The 16,514-nt window shown below is 34.8% G+C and overlaps 3 protein-coding genes across 5 annotated transcripts; all 3 read left to right on the top strand.

Annotated features, from left to right (window-relative positions):
* The first annotated feature begins 30 nt into the window (after window positions 1-30).
* Window positions 31-6,754, top strand: LOC133701598 (conserved oligomeric Golgi complex subunit 7). Its single transcript, XM_062125572.1, has 10 exons — window positions 31-460; window positions 561-650; window positions 757-876; window positions 970-1,071; window positions 1,159-1,427; window positions 2,077-2,222; window positions 2,756-2,954; window positions 4,366-5,041; window positions 5,260-5,592; window positions 6,246-6,754. Exons 1-10 carry the CDS (start codon window positions 179-181, stop codon window positions 6,522-6,524), a joined length of 2,496 nt encoding a protein of 831 aa, XP_061981556.1. The 5' UTR covers window positions 31-178; the 3' UTR covers window positions 6,525-6,754.
* Window positions 6,755-7,542: 788 nt separating this feature from the next.
* LOC133701267 (uncharacterized) lies at window positions 7,543-11,433 on the top strand. 3 transcript variants are annotated; one of them, XR_009843542.1, is made up of 9 exons: window positions 7,543-7,871; window positions 7,991-8,119; window positions 8,276-8,315; window positions 8,940-9,015; window positions 9,103-9,303; window positions 9,477-9,683; window positions 9,766-10,133; window positions 10,239-10,506; window positions 10,586-11,433. XR_009843542.1 is itself a non-coding variant. In XM_062125129.1 (8 exons), the coding sequence occupies exons 1-7, from the start codon at window positions 7,829-7,831 to the stop codon at window positions 10,090-10,092; spliced, it is 1,023 nt and encodes a 340-aa protein (XP_061981113.1). In that variant the 5' UTR covers window positions 7,543-7,828; the 3' UTR covers window positions 10,093-10,133; window positions 10,239-11,433. The 3 variants fall into 3 exon arrangements, 1 of the variants encoding a protein (XP_061981113.1); XR_009843541.1 differs by having other exon boundaries at window positions 10,239-10,984; window positions 11,086-11,433; XM_062125129.1 differs by having other exon boundaries at window positions 10,239-11,433.
* An 816-nt stretch (window positions 11,434-12,249) lies between these two features.
* On the top strand, window positions 12,250-13,263 carry LOC133701268 (peroxisomal membrane protein 11B-like). The gene has a single exon (XM_062125130.1). The coding sequence runs from the start codon at window positions 12,438-12,440 to the stop codon at window positions 13,119-13,121; it is 684 nt and encodes a 227-aa protein (XP_061981114.1). The 5' UTR covers window positions 12,250-12,437; the 3' UTR covers window positions 13,122-13,263.
* Window positions 13,264-16,514: the final 3,251 nt, after the last annotated feature.

Genomic DNA, 16,514 nt, shown 5'->3' with positions numbered 1-16,514 from the left:
AATATTAAAACTGTCAATAGCCATAGAATCCTTCTTTCAATATTAGAAATGCCACCCCCAGAAAACCTCTAAAATCTATGAGTGATCCAAAACGTCCGTTAGACGCATCCATTAACAGCAGGAGCAGACAGACTCTCTCTCATTTCATTCCTACTCACTGATCAACTCCAAAAACTCAATGTTAGATCTAGGTCCATTCTCAGACGATAAATTCGACCCGAAAAAATGGATAAACTCCGCTTGCAAGACCCGGCACCAACAAGAATCACTCGACAAACACTTGGTGGATCTCGAAATGAAACTCCAGATGGTATCCGAAGAGATCGCTGCCTCTCTCGAGGAACAGAGCGCTGCCGCTCTCCTCCGTGTCCCTCGCGCCACTCGCGATGTCGTTCGTCTGCGTGACGACGCCGTTTCTCTTCGCACTTCTGTCTCTTCCATCCTCCAAAAGCTCAAAAAGGTCAGGTCCTCTCAAGGCTCCCAATTTTTGTTTAGATCTAAAGAAAAATTAAAAATCATGATTAATTAACACAGTCCGATTTAAATGTTGATACATTTAGGCAGAGGGAACATCGGCGGAATCTATAGCGGCACTTGCGAAAGTTGATACTGTAAAGCAGAGAATGGAAGCTGCTTACGAGACTTTGCAGGTTAAATTTTAAAAAGATTCGTGTCTTACTTGGAGAATTTGATTATTATTATTAAGTGTTGAATTTGAATTTTGTGTTTTGTTAATTTGAATTTTGATTAAAATAGGATGCGGCGGGGTTAACGCAATTGAGTTCCACAGTGGAGGATGTGTTTGCTAGCGGTGATCTTCCTCGTGCTGCGGAAACATTGGCTAATATGAGGCATTGCTTATCTGCTGTTGGCGAGGTAATGATTTTTGCTGATCTGGGTTTTATTTGTTCAAGTTTTTTAGGTTGTGCTTTTTGAAATTGGAAATAAAATCATTTTGTATGTTTCTAGGTCGCTGAATTTGCTAATGTGAGGAAGCAACTCGAGGTTTTAGAGGATAGGTTAGATTCAATGGTACAGCCTCGCTTAATGGATGCACTATCCAATCGCAAGGTAAGATACAAATACAGAATCTTGTTTTGGTAGCTGTAGTTGCTTTTTCTTGATTACTGAATTGCTTGGACATTTGCTTTGATGCAGGTTGATATTGCTCAAGACTTGAGGGGAATTCTGATGCGAATTGGGAGATTTAAGTCTCTAGAGATGCATTATACCAAAGTTCATCTAAAGCCTTTAAGACAGCTATGGGAAGATTTTGAAACTAGGCAACGTGCTAATAAGCTTGCAAGTGAGAGAAATGAGATGGATAGGCTATCAGGCAGCAATGATTCACCAGCAATTTCATTTGCAAGTTGGTTGCCGAGTTTCTATGATGAATTGCTGCTCTATCTTGAGCAAGAATGGAAATGGTATTACATTTTAATCTTTCCAAAATTATAGATTGTCTAGGAATACATATTTTTAAAACTAAAAAATTTCATGGTGAATGGATCATCTGTCATAGGACCATTAATGTATGAAAGAGGTGAATAAGTAATGTTAAGATCGTCTTAATTCTGTCAATTTCTGATACAGCTGTCCCAACATTAAGTTGCTTACTTGCTTCAGAATAGTGGTGTTGAGAAAGGATTGCTAGTAACTGATGTCTTTGTGTCCTGGTGAATGAATGCATGTATAGGAGACTGGAATATTTGATTCGGTATGTAAAACCAAAACTAAACAGCTACTTAGTTCCAGAATCTGATTGTTAAATTCAATTGCTGCAAGGTTAGTACTTACAGTATGAAGGCAGTTACATAGTTTTAGGGAAACATTTGATTGTGTATTTCTTGCATTCCATTTTCTCAGCAAAGTTTCTGTTTGGATTTGTAAGTGAAATGCATTTCTTATAAAGCTGTTAAAACACTTAAAACATCTGGTTTTCTCATGCAAATAACATGTTGAGTGGCTTTGGAACCATGGTTGTTGTCTCAAAAAGTTAGGTGCCATCATCTGTAATGATTAATCATTGCCTTATTTCAAATGATATCAATTTGTAGTTAAAACTATTGTCTGCAGGTGTACAATTGCTTTTCCTGAGGACTATAGAACTCTTGTGCCGAAGCTTCTAATTGAGACAATGGCAGCTCTGGGGGCAAGTTTTATTTCCCGTATCAATCTTGCCACTGGAGATGTTGTCCCTGAGACAAAAACACTTGCCAAAGGTTTAATCTTACATCCTTTGAGTTTGACATCTTTAATCATATTGCTTTGCACAGTTTAATGCCATCGGGCTCAAGTCCCAGAAACAACAAAAACTAGGTTATTCACATTCTATGTGCATTTCCAGGTTTTTGCTACCTTGTTTGGGTTAACGTGATTGTTGATTCAGGCTTTTAAATTTCTCCATTTCATTAGGGGAAATAGTTGATTGTCTTAGAGGATGCTCTGATGTTTTGAAATTGGTAATTGAGCTATGTCCATGATCTGTTGGAATTGGGTTTAGGGGTTTTAGTGCGTGTCTATGCGTGTGGGGTGGGGGAGGGAGTGTGCTATCCCCCATGCCTTCTTATGAATCAACAAAAGAAGAAAAATAAATGGTAAATTTGATCTGGTAAGCATTGCAGAAAAGTAAAAAGAGAGAACATATGGCAACTTCATTTCATGTTATTTTGTTTTCGTTTTAATGTTAGCTGAGGTTAAGTTTTGATTTTCAAATATTTAATGTGCATCCTTCCATTTCTATTTGTAAATGCAGGTATATTGGATATTTTATCTGGAGATATGCCCAAGGGCATCAAGATCCAGGCTAAGCATCTTGAGGCTTTGATTGAATTGCACAACATGACAGCCACCTTTGCAAGGAATGTTCAGCACTTATTTTCAGAATCTGATCTCCGAGTTTTAATGGATACGCTGAAGGCAGTCTACCTTCCTTATGAATCTTTTAAACAGAGGTAACCATCAACTAAACTAGATGCTCCATTTTGGTTGATTGATTTCTTAGTCTAATCTTTTGCTTATAGTATAGCTTTATTGGGTTCATGGCCTGAGGACCTTTTCTTGCTCAGTAAGTCAACATGTTTAGTTTGCTGAATAATGAGGTCTTCTGTTTCTCCTAAAAGTCAGCTGACAATTCTCATAGTAGTGAAGAGGGGGTTTGACCATTTTACAGACAAGAAAGTGTGGTCAGCAAACATAGGAATGTTAAAAAAAACTGGCTCATCTGTTTTCCTTCTATCTCATAATTTTTTTCCTCTCTTGCCTTCACAATCACAACCACCTCTCATTCTCTTAATCTCTTTCCCTTCTCTCTATTCTCCACTTTCACATAAATTATATTTGTTCATTTTAAAGTTTGATATGATGAAGTGACCGTGTAATTTACTATTCTTATCTTTTCTGTTTGGTAACCAAGAGACTATGAGAAAACAAATGAAAATTTCAAGAATCCAGATTGAACTTTTATTTTCTTAGTCAAATCATAAACCCAAAAGCACTTTTTAGTTTCTTCCTGTTGGTCTGTCCTGGTATATATTGTACCCTAACTGTTTGATAAAATGTTTGACTGTGATTTTTGTTTTGTTTTGTTTTTATATGTGTGGTTTTTGTTTTGTCTTTATATGGAAATTACGATAGTTTTTATGTTGTTTCTAATATATGCATTTTAGAGGTCTTATCTAGTTCCAACAGTTGCAATCCAATAATTTTTTTAGGATTGTCGAATAATAAGAGAACTAATATGCCCAACTCACGAATATCTGTAACATCTACAAAAAATTTATCCCAACCCAATCTATCCAGCCTGCTACTGCTCGGGTCCAAATTTTTTTTGAACGTGTCAGGTTTATATTTTGTAAAATATTAGAAGGTGAATTGAATACAATTATGGATCAAAACTTGACCCACTATATCCATGAACATCCCTCAAACATTCGTTTTCGTGACTGGAAGGGGAATATAGGTTCTGCGTCACTTAATTTTGTAAAGATGTTGTGAGCTCACTTACCCTAATCAATTTACATGATTGTGATAGAAGAGAGTGCCATCGTGTAAACTTAGCAAGTCTAATAGAATTACATAATTGTCAAGTTAATCTGTTCAGTACTTTCAGTTTCAGCTCATGATAAATTTGGTTTTAAGGTGATTTGTGTTTTAGTTGGGTTGCAGATAAGGTTTCAGTTATTTTGATGCCAATTATGACCACTAACAATTCAGTTATTGTGATAAATTACTGGGGATTTTGCTGTTATCTATTTTAATATGCTCAATTAACTGCTGACCTCTGTTTTCTTCTCTTTCTTGGTTTTTAAATGTGGCATAGACCATTGTCTTCCATTAGTTGACTAATGATTGGATGTATTGCAGGTATGGACAGATGGAGCGTGCCATCCTCTCTTCTGAGATTGCAGGGGCTGATCTAAGGGGAGCTGTTACTCGTGGTGTGGGAGCCCAGGGCATCGAATTGAGTGAAACAGTTCGGAGAATGGAAGAGTCTACTCCCCATGTCATTGTTCTTCTTGAAGCAGCTGTAGAAAGGTGCATCAGCTTTACTGGTGGTTCCGAAGCAGATGAACTAGTTCTTGCACTTGATGATATAATGTTACAGTACATTTCTTTGCTTCAAGAAACGCTCAAATCCTTAAGAGCTGTGAGTGGAGTAGATAACATAGGTGATCCAAAGAAAGACACAAGTTTGGAGAAAAAAGAAGGGAGTCAAAATGCACGCAAAGTTGACATGGTCTCGAATGAAGAGGAATGGTCCATTGTTCAAGGGGCTTTACAGATACTCACAGTTGCAGATTGTCTAACAAGCAGGTCTTCTGTCTTTGAAGCTTCCTTGAGATCCACTCTAGCTAGAATAAGCACAAGTTTGTCTTTTTCGGTATTTGGATCAAGTTTGGACCAAAAACAGTCTCACATGACCATTATTGATGGAAATGGTGAACCATCCTTGGGACAAAGAGCTGCCTTGGATGTGGCAGTTGTACGACTTGTTGATGCTCCTGAGAAGGCTCGGAAACTATTTAACCTTTTAGATCAGGTACATAAAATATAGGACCTGTTTCCTCCTCACTTGGGAAAATGACAGGGTTCATGCTGCTGTGGCCTTGAAATAAATTTATGCAGTGATTTTCTTGGTTTTCTAGACTATCAATTTACCATCCAATAATACTTTCTGTTTACTTTAAACACATGTTTCCTTGCCATTTCATTTTTTCTTAAACTCTGTAATAGTGACATTCTCGTGCTGTATTGCAGTCCAAAGATCCCCGCTTTCATGCACTTCCACTTGCATCGCAGAGAGTTTCAGCATTTGCTGATGCAGTGAATGAACTTGTTTATGATGTCCTCATATCTAAAGTACGACAGCGCCTCAGTGATGTATCTCGTTTGCCAATTTGGTCTGCAGTTGATGAACATAGTTCTTTCCGTCTCCCAACCTTCAGTGCATACCCTCAGTCATATGTAACCAGTGTTGGCGAATATCTCCTTACCTTACCCCAGCAGTTGGAGCCACTTGCCGATGGCATATCTAATAATGATGCCAACAATGAAGAAGCACAGTTTTTTGCAACCGAATGGATGTTCAAGGTAACCACCTTATATCATAAGGATAAAGCCACCACCTTTTGTTTTCATATTTTCTGAGTGCTTGAATTGCGATTAACAAGGAACAGGAGTCAATTTTGACCCAACTAAGATATGCATGTGCCAATTTGGAAACTGAGAAGGCCTGATGACCAGCTGACCAAGTTTATTCTCCTTTTGGTTTGGTAAAGGTTACCTAATCTTAAAGTCCTGAAGATTTACTGTGGTCATTTTCTTAGTTTTAGAAGTACAGGGACTTGAAATAAATTTATTTGGTAACATAGATTACCTCATCCCAATGATGCCATTGGTCTAGTTTTCAAGGTCTCGAGGATGAGTTGGGGTTAGAGTGTTCAATTTGGAATCTACTTGCCAGAAGACATGAAAAACAACGAAAGAAAAAAAGGAAAGAATTTGTCAGCAAAATAGTAGAGGTCTTTAATTTGATTTGCTTATGGCTAAACTGAAAAAGAAAAAATGGTTGTTACCTGGAAAAAGCTTGCAAAACGCACTTGTTCTTTATTACAGTACTTGGAAGTCCTTCAGAAGCTTAGTTCTTAGTCGACTACTGTTCTCTTAGCAGGATTTTAATTTCTGATGTCATGCAAATTTATATAACCAGTTTGATGGTGTACATTGTTGTTGCCATATTACAGGTTGCGGAAGGTGCCACTGCCCTTTACATGGAGCAGTTGCGGGGTATTCAGTATATAACAGATCGTGGCGCACAACAACTATCTGTCGATATTGAATACCTGAGTAATGTACTTTCTGCTTTATCGATGCCAATTCCTCCAATCCTTGCAACGTTCCACACTTGCCTCTCGACCCCAAGAGACCAGCTGAAGCAACTTGTGAAATCAGATTCAGGGAACCAGCTAGATCTTTCAACGGCGAATCTCGTGTGTAAAATCCGCCGTGTCAGTTTAGATTAGAATCTCCCTCGCTGGAAATTTTGATGTTGAAATAAACACTATTTCAACTAAATCATACCATCTCAGAAGATTCAGTTGTTGCCCCTGCCTTTTTATACGCATTGTTGCATGCATGTTGCCTTCACTCTGCAAGTGTATTCTTTACGATTCTTTCATGAAGGTTCTTCTCTGTAATACATGATTATATCACGGTTAGCAAAAAAGCTGCAAATTTTTATCATATATATATATATATATATATATATATATTGTTAGTAGATTAAGAATCTAAACCAATTAATGCCGTGAAAAAGAAAAGAGAAGCATGGCGATTTTTATCTCACCCTAAGCTGAGCAATTTGAATTCATTGTGAATTTGATGAATATATAGTTATACTTTTTCTCCAGATTAATTATTTTTTGAACAATAATATTCTTATATTTACATAAGATTATATGAATATATATCTCACAATTTTGAATAAATTTTAAATACTCATCTTTTTTTCCTTTCTGGCGTTGATGATTTATCTTGATTAAGATAATATTTTATTTTATTTTTATAATTCAAACTCGTGGAATTAAGTTACTAGTTGTCCACAATTATTAAATTCATAACAAGTCTGTTTTTAACTAATTTTTTTATTATTATTTTGCGTTTTTTTTTCCGAGTCCATATTTACCGCTAGTTTTTATTGTAATTTTTAAAAATTTATGTGATGCCACATAATGTGTAGGTAATCTGTTAGTTGATTTTATGACATGGAAGGAAAATATTAATTGACTTTAAGAGGTAGCATAGAATAAAAAAACAATAAAAAATATCTTTTAAGTACTTGGTATTAAGGTTAAATATGTTTTTTTATTTAAATTTAATATTTTTGTTTTAAATTAATTATTTTTGAATTGTTTCCATATATTAATATAAAAAATAATTTTAAAAAATAAAAAATATATTATTTTAATATATTTTAAAAACAATACTTTAAAAAATAATAATATTTACCGCAATTCTAAACATAACAAACAGAAACAAAAGGGAGAGAATAATTTCCTTAAACCAGAACAGGAATGGACTATACTTGTCCCCGATCTGAAGTAAGGCATCAAAGCTCAAAGGCACCCCCACTCCATCGTCTCCCAAACATATATCATAACAACATTCCCATCAAAATTCAAAACCAAACCCTAAAAATTAAAATTCAACTTCAATCCTCAGAAAAACCCTAAAAAAATTTATAAACCATTCAACGTAATCTCTTTTATTTTGCTTTAAAAGAAAATAAAGTTCTGTTAATTAGCCCAATTCCCACCATCAGCAGCTCATGGACCTTCAACGCGCTATGCTAGATGAACTCATGGGTGCAGGTAATTAAAACCTAATTTCTTATTCGAATTCTGCCAGATTTACAAAGCTGTGATTATTTGATTGATTGTACGGCGCTGTTAATTTGTTTAAAAATCTGGGTTTGTTTGTTATGTTAAAGATCGTAATTTGACGGAGGAAGAGAGAAAAGATTACAAGGAAATAACATGGGATTCAAAGGAGGTTTGTGCCTATTACATGGCTCGGTTTTGTCCTCATGACCTCTTTGTCAACACCAAGAGTGATCTTGGTAAGTTATTTTTAGCTTTATTTGATCAATTTTGATTGGGTTCTGTTAATTCCAGCTTGTATTAAACTCTTGGTATATCCGTGTCTGAGTTGTCTTTTGGTGATATTTTGATATCTTTCTCTAATTGCTTTTTGTTCTTGTTGTTTTTTCTGCCAGGACCATGTGATAGAGTTCATGATCCAAAGTTGAAAGAAAGGTAGGTCTGGAAATTTTATTTTGATTGCCAATGCTATGAAATTGCTGCGTTCTATTTCTGGTGTGTTACTGACTACAAGCTCCCTGCGGGCCTAGTGCCTGAAATCAGAATGAGGGTGGTTTTTGAATGATTGTTGATTTATTGCAGGAACTTGTCCAATGTTATGTTTCTTCTTAATTGTTGAGCTTTGTGTCATGTCATTTGATTCAATATGCTTGTTAAACTAGCTACTTCTTGATATTGATGTGTTAGTTATTAACATGCTTGTTTATATGAGACTAACTGCTTCATATGTGCAACAAAAGATGTATCTTGTGTTTGCAGAACACTGATGGTGTGCTGTTTTTTCTACTTGATGTAACTGAACTAAACTGTTCAGCAGGTCCTTGTAAGAAGAGGAGTATAATTTTTCCAGTTCAAATTAGTCTGCAGTGTCAGTGATTTTTACATAAAGCCTTTTGGTTTTATTTTGTTTTGATGCTTGTTCTCGCAGTGCATGATAGATCCAACTTAGGTGTTCTATCAAAGTTTGGTTGGTCTTCCTCACCAGAATTTACATATACTCTCTGCATATGTACTCAAACATGGTGTAATGGATTTTTTTTAATTATTTTCTGACTTTAGCTTTGAGAAGTCCCCAAGTCATGATGCATATCTTGCCAAATTTGAAGCTGAACTTGCTCTGAGATGTGAGAAATTGGTAGGTCTCTTACTTCTACTTGTTTGGTTGCTTGTTATCTGTGATATGTAATTTTACATGTTTCCATGTGATCCTTTTCTTCCATAGGTTATGGAATTGGATAGAAGAGTTAGGCGTGGACGAGAACGCCTAGCTCAAGGGGATGAACCAGTAGCACCTCCTTCGCTGTCAGCTGACAAGTCTGAACGGTTATCTGTGGTGGAAGAGAAAATAAAAAACCTACTGGTGCAAGTGGAAGCCCTTGGTGAAGTTGGGAAGGTGGATGAAGCTCAAGCTCTTATGAAAAAGGTGCTATGACTTTATTTATTTCCTATAGTTCCGTAGCAGATGTGAAAATAACAAAGAGACAAAAAAAATGCATTCGTGCTTTTAAGTTGCAGTTCCTTCTTGAAAGTGTGATATTGTGTTACTCTTACATTTTTTCCCCTCTGAAATATGACATTTGGTGACTCTTCTAACAGGTGGATGAACTTAATGCTGAGAAAGCACTGATTCAATCCCAGAATGATAAAGTATTGGTGGTTCCACAGGAGAAAAAGATGGCTTTGTGTGAGATTTGTGGTTCTTTTCTAGTTGCGAATGATGCTGCAGAGAGAACTCAGTCTCATGTCACAGGGAAGCAGCACATTGGATACGGGATGGTCCGGGATTATATCACCGAGTACAAGGTGAGTTGCACTTTGTATTAATCCAGCATGCAACATGTTTGTTTCTTTTTAGTCTACTGAGAATGTGGAATACAAATTGCAGGAAGCTAAGGAGAAGGCAAGGGAAGAGGAAAGACTAGCAAGGGAAAAAGAAGCCAGAGAACGGAAGAAACCAAGGGAGAAGGAATATGAGAGTAGTAGGAGGAGGAGTGATTCAGGTGATAGGGATCGGTATAGAGAAAGGGAGCGGGACCGGGACCGAGATCGTGAAAGGTCAAGGGAGTGGAATGGTAGGGGCAGTCGAGGTGATTGGAGGACTAGGAATGGAAGAGATGGTGGGAAGGATAGGCACCGTTTTCGGAGCAGGTCACGTTCCCCTGTTAGGCACGATCGCAGGAGGTCACCTAGAAGTCCAGTTCGCCCATATTAGAGGATTATGTTGATATATATATCTGAGTTTAAAATCATGAGGTAGACATTTTTAATCTTTTTAATCTCAAAGTTTCATAAACATGTGCTTTTGGAGTCTCACGTCAATTGTCATCATGAGTGAATTTTTTCTTTGCTATCTCACAGCTTTATTGAGAGTTTTCCTCTCTTTCATCAAATATTTTTAGAGGAGGAAAGGTTGGAGGTAGGTATTACTTAATGCTGTTGTGACTACTTTATGGTTGAACTATATTTTTTTTATGCATTTGTCTGTGTAGCATGGCTTCAGAGTCTAGTATTTGTCTTCTATCTTTCTTCATTGATGTTCTCATGTACTTAAGAGGACAGATTCAAAATATGTGCTTGAGTGACACTGCGGCTGATACTGATGATGGTTTAGTGTCTCAATCTCGAGGTAACAAATAAATCTTATTTTCTAACAACTCGTGTCGATAGGTTGACCTCTCCTTATCATAGACTTTTTTTTTTTCCAGAAACCCAAAGTTGGACTATTTTTGCTTGCAACCACTGCTTGTTAACTAGACAGGGAAAGAAATTTGGGAATTGCAATCCCCGGTGCTATTAACCATGTCCCATTTCAAGTCAGCTTGCATTTCATTGTTAGCTCATTGATGATCTAGTAAGTAGGAAAGCTCAAATCCCCACTTATTTTGCCTTTGCCATTGTCATATGAAACTCAAAGTGACTGGGTGGTGTGAGCGCTTTGCAAATAAATAGGCAGTCTTTGAGGCCAGCTAGATTGTGTTTTTGGGTGGGTGGATGACCAGGAAACCTTAACTATTCAGTTTCATGGGATAGCAGGTTTTTCGTTTTACAGAGTAGTGGGTGCCTTTGGAGTAAAAATTTCAAAAGCCAGGATCGGCCAAGTATAGGTAACTGCCCTTTACATAGTATTTTTTAGAGCTCAGATGTCTCTTAAAAAACTCAATTGTTTGAACAGTATTTTTTATGCTTGCTTGAAAATCTACTTCAGTGGACTGGAATCGGATGCACTTTAACTTGAAATGGTGTGGTACCTCGAGGTAACTTAAATCTATATGATATATCAAATAGCATATTTCTGTTCCAGCCTGCAGGAAAGACATGTAATCGGTTGAACTTGGATGGCTGAGTTGCCGGGGGTAAGTAAGGACCTGATGTGATTTGGGGATGTTTTGTGCATGGGAATGGGATATTAAAATCTGGCTGGTGCCATCTTATTGAAATTGAACAATGTCAGATTGGAAAATTTGTAATGACAATTTGCGGTTGGAAAGTTTTGCGACCTTGCAATGCTTGAACTAAACTAATGTTGTAATTCTAGCATATGGATTTTGTTTCATTTGCCAAGCGTCATATCATTCCGAAAGCTTATGATCAATACAATCCCTTGTACAACTTTCTGCTTGAGCTTGTCCATGATTTGGTGGGGGGTTTTTTATTTTTTTAAATTGAAAAGTGTAGGACGCAAGTTATTTCTCATTTGTCACGTGTAAGCAGCTTCATCTTTTGTTAAAATTCCTTTTGCATGATGGAAGGTCGTAATAAGCTGTTGCTAATGGCTGCATGCTCTAGCCCTTGCTGGCGCAACGCCATTGATTTGTCTTTCGATGAGATTTGTGACAGCCGTGCAGAACTGTAACAGTTGGACTTGAATGTAAGAAACAAAATTTTATTTACACCTATTACTAGTCTGAAGGGAATTCAGACAGTGATTTCTTCAGCTTCAGCCAAAATTGTCCATGGAATTGCCGATTAATCTGCTCAAATAATTGCCAGCTCCGTTATAAGAGATGATTCTGCAAGCTTGCACGTCTTTCTGCTGAGTATAAGCAACTCGGTGCCATACAAATAAGTTTGTCGTGAAAAACTGTGTTAGTCACTCGACTCTGTTTACTAGGAAAGTTTATTTTAGCTCGTGGCACAGAGGGCTTTTATCCATATCCTCTGTTTTTCCATTTCTTCCTTCGAGGGAGATGTGGCGATTACATCAGGGTCCTACCTCGCTCTTCACCACAAAGTCCGGTATGACCGAGTTAAATCATCACCATTATTGTAATTATGCAACATGCAACAGTCAACAGAAGCTTTCATTGTACACAAGACAGAGGGCCTACAACTAGATAGCATACAAGAACATTAGTAACACAAGAAAATTAACAAGGTAGCGGGGAGAAAACAAGTCCAACCGCTTGTACACCTTACAGAATTTATCCATAAACGAATTTATATGTGGCTCTCGTTTTTAGTTTTTCATTGCTCCCAAACCCTGCCAAGAAAGCAAATGAATAACTTTTCATCAAATTCATCACTAACACCAACAGCAGCCATTAGAGTACTTCAACCATGAATGACACAGTGGACAAGCTGGTCATCTTTCTAGCAAAGAGAGATGGAATAGATAAGCTTGTCAAGACTTTCCAGTACGTGTCCAAGCTTGTTCGCTGGCAGGTAGAAGCCACCCATCCAGACGTTGCACGGAGATTCCAGCAATGGGAAGTTGCTTCTGGCCTTGGCAGGAAAGCCTTTAGAACCGGCAGGTTTCTCACCGGCTTCAATGCTCTTAGAAGAGGCCCTGGCTCAACCCCAACGTTTAAGATCCTAGCTGTTCTTGCTAATGCAGGAGAAATGGTCTATTTCTTTTTCGACCATTTTCTTTGGCTATCAAGAATTGGAACTCTGGACGCAAAGCTGGCCGGAAGGATGAGCTTCATTTCAGCATTTGGTGAGTCTTTTGGCTATATATTTTTCATCATATCTGATTTTATTATAATAAAAGAAGGACTAAATGAAGAGAGAAGGCTCTTAACTTCTTCAAAAGAAGATACTTCAAAGGATGCGACAGAGAGCCTAAGGAAGATCAGAGCAGACAGAGTGATGAGGTTGATGGCCGTCGCGGCTAACGTTGCGGATTTCATTATTGCTCTCGCAGATATTGAGCCCAACCCATTTTGCAACCATGCTGTTACTCTTGGTGTTAGCGGGTTGGTCTCCGCATGGGCTGGTTGGTATAGAAATTGGCCCTCGTAAGAGAAATTTCTCAAGTCACCGCTCAAATACCCATCTCCACCAACACTTGAACATGGAAAAAGAAAAGAAAGAAAAAAAATCCCATTCATGTTGTAGTAGCAATGTAAACTATACTCTTTTATGAGAAGATTTCTTGCATCTATGTGCTCCATCTTATCATCTTATTGGTTTATAGCTTTGCGATGAAACTTTCTCAAGTCTTCAAATTCACAGCAGCCAAGTCTTCAAAACGGAAAAGTTTTCCTTTATGTTGTAGATCTGGAAATTGTACTCTCCTGTTATCATTTTGGAGTAACATGGTTTATGTCATTAGAGTTTGAGCCTTAGGTAAGTTGAATTGAATCAGATTTGGTAAAATTGCCATGTAAAACAGAGAGCGATCAGGTTCAGTGAAAAAGAACAGGGAAAGATAGACCTGCATTGCCACTAAAAAGGGCAAAAAAAAAAAAAAAAACTCAATTCCTTCTTATTTTAGCTGCTCTTGGCTTGCTTTTACCATCTTTATTTCTTATTTCAAGTAGGCGAAAGCAAACATGATTGGTTAAGGGATTGTTTGGTGTCATTTTTTTTCTTCAAAACACATTTAAATAAGTCAAGAAAACTTTTTATTTTTATTTTCAATAAATGAGAAATGACACTGGTTTTCAAGACTTTTGAAAACCATTGGGAGTGATTTTTTAAAGCTTTCAAAACTTGTTTTTTACACTAGTAACCTATGATGATTTAGTTCACTTTCAAGAATATGATTTAGATTGTTTTTTAAAGTGTTTTTTTCGCTTAAAAATATATTAAAATAATTTTTTTATAATTTTTATAATTTTATTTTTGATATAAACACATCAAAATATAAAAAAATAATTAATTTAAAACTAAAAAATAAAAAAAAATAGTTGGACAAATACCACTTTAATAGTTAGATGATGATTCAATTATTAACCTAATTATTACCCAAGTTTGGGGTGTTAGGATGGCTTCTGGCACTCACGGAATGAGCCAAGATTGAATCTAGGATCTTTGAGGTTCATGCAGGGATTGGATCCAGAGACTTGAAGTTCATCATAACCAGGTTGGAAGAGTTTCGAGTTCAAGTTGGGAATGGATTTTATGTTCTGTTTGGCATGGTTATTTACCAATGTTTTTTTGTTTTTTTTCAATTTCAATTTGATATGATGATTTCAAAAAACAAATATAAAAAAATATTTTAATATATTTTAAATAAAAAATAATTTAAAAATAATATCTATCACATTCTGAATTAAAAAAACCTTAAATTAATACCCCTATGCTTGGGGGCAGACAAAGATTAGGTTAAAGATGTTACGGGTCATGGTCAGTCCATTTGAGAGTCAAGTCGGGATTGAATGAAAGATATGACCTTACCTTGAAACTTTCGTTAACATGAACTATCTAACTAAATAAGTACATTTCTTTAAAAAATGTTAAAAAAATAAAATTAAAACAATATTATATAAAAAATAAAAAAATAAAAAAAAGAAGATGACATCAAAACGGCTCCTGAAAATATCACTGTGCATAAAAAGGGTTGATTTAAGTCAAGTTATTCCATATCAAACATATTTATAATCTTAAAGGGATGATTAAAGAAGCATTAGATTCAAACCTTGGGTTTACACTTTGAGAAATTTATTAAGTTTCTCTAAATATGTGTGCCTTAAAAATCACCCAGAAAGTGTGCTTAGTTTTGGTTCGTGTATAAGCTACATCTTAACATAAAAAAAATATTAATAATTTTTGTTTAAATCAGAAAAAAGTTAAATAATTATTTACTTTAATTTTATGTGTTATACTGATGGATGACGCATTTTTTTTCTCAGCATAAAACAAAAGGTGCAAACGTTATTAATATTTTATTATTATCAAGAAAAATTTAGCTGCCCATTAAAAAATTTATATATGCATTCAATAAAATAAATTAAAAATTATATATAGTAATAAATGATAATAAATATATTAATTTCATTCGAATATTAAGTTGAAAAGTTGAGATAAATTTGTTTATTTAAAAAAAAAGGTGAAGTGTTTGTTTTAGATTGGAATTCAGGTTCAAAATTTTTAATTGATTTGAATTATAAAAATTATATTTTATCTTGTCGAAGCAAGTATTAATTTAGTGTCAGAATCTATTATTGATATTATGAAAGTTTTATATAGAACAAACCAAAATAAAATACCAAGTTGAATCTTAAATTGACTCGATATAAAAGGATTAAAATAAAAATAAAAAATAATCAAGTAAAAAAATAATAAAAAAAATATTATGGATAATTATTGCAATATATAGTGGATAGTGTTTTTTTCTTATGTTTCATCTCTATTATTCTTTTAATATTTTTTTATCTTGCATTTCTCATGTGTTCATTATTGTAATTGTTATTTCATGGTATAACTATGGTTAATTTTACAAAACTGAATTACAATTATTAAATAAAAAGTAAAAGTACCCAATAAAAAAAATAAAAATGAAAAAAAAAGTTTGGAGGACCCGTCAAAATAATAATAATAAGGTGATTGGCTATCAATATAAATAATATTTCCACCCCAAATTTTTGAATATACAGTAGACTAGCAAGATATAATTAATAAGAATCATACTATTATGATTACTTATGAATACTTATTAATAGATAGCGGTGGTATAGGAAAACATATTTATATATGATTATTTATAATTAGTAATATTACTATTATAATTATTTATTAATTGTCTATAATTACAAAACATTTCCTTAATTATTTTCAACATTAAAGATGTATGCTTTATCCTCTGACTTTTTATACATAGACCTCGAGGTAAGTATTTTAAGGATTCATTAAATTCTTTTACAGCTCGATGATGGTGGAGGTGTGCTTTAAAAATAGTTTGGAAATTGTTTTTTAAAGTGTAGTTTATTTAGAAATATATTAAAATAATATTTATTTTTAAAAATTTATTTTTAATATCATTATAATTAAAATAATACAAAAAAATCATATTTTTAATAGAAACATGGCCAATCACATTACCAAATATGTTCTTATTTTCAAATAATGTGAAATATGATATGATATAAGATACCTCTTTAATTTATTTTTTAAAAGAATATGTATAATTTTTCTTTGAATAAAGGTTTTTTTTATTTTTTATTTTTATTATAACAGCTGGATAGAATTAAAAAGTAATCTTACTATGATATCTCGAGCAATTAATCACCATAGAAGAAAAAAAAATTTATGATTAGTTAAAATTAACGAGTAATCTTACTACCATGATTATTTATTAATGGATCTAGAACTATAAACACAGTTCCTTTAGCATCAAACAACCTGATTAGATTGAAATCCCTTGATAATAGAGATTAACACAATCCCATTCCCTGGAAGGTGCTCTTGTCT

The sequence above is a fragment of the Populus nigra genome, chromosome 8, assembly GCF_951802175.1.
Source record: "Populus nigra chromosome 8, ddPopNigr1.1, whole genome shotgun sequence".
Classification (NCBI taxonomy): Eukaryota; Viridiplantae; Streptophyta; class Magnoliopsida; order Malpighiales; family Salicaceae; genus Populus; species Populus nigra.
The sequence above is the reverse complement of the archived record's forward strand: the minus strand, read 5'-3'. Positions and strand labels throughout refer to the sequence as shown.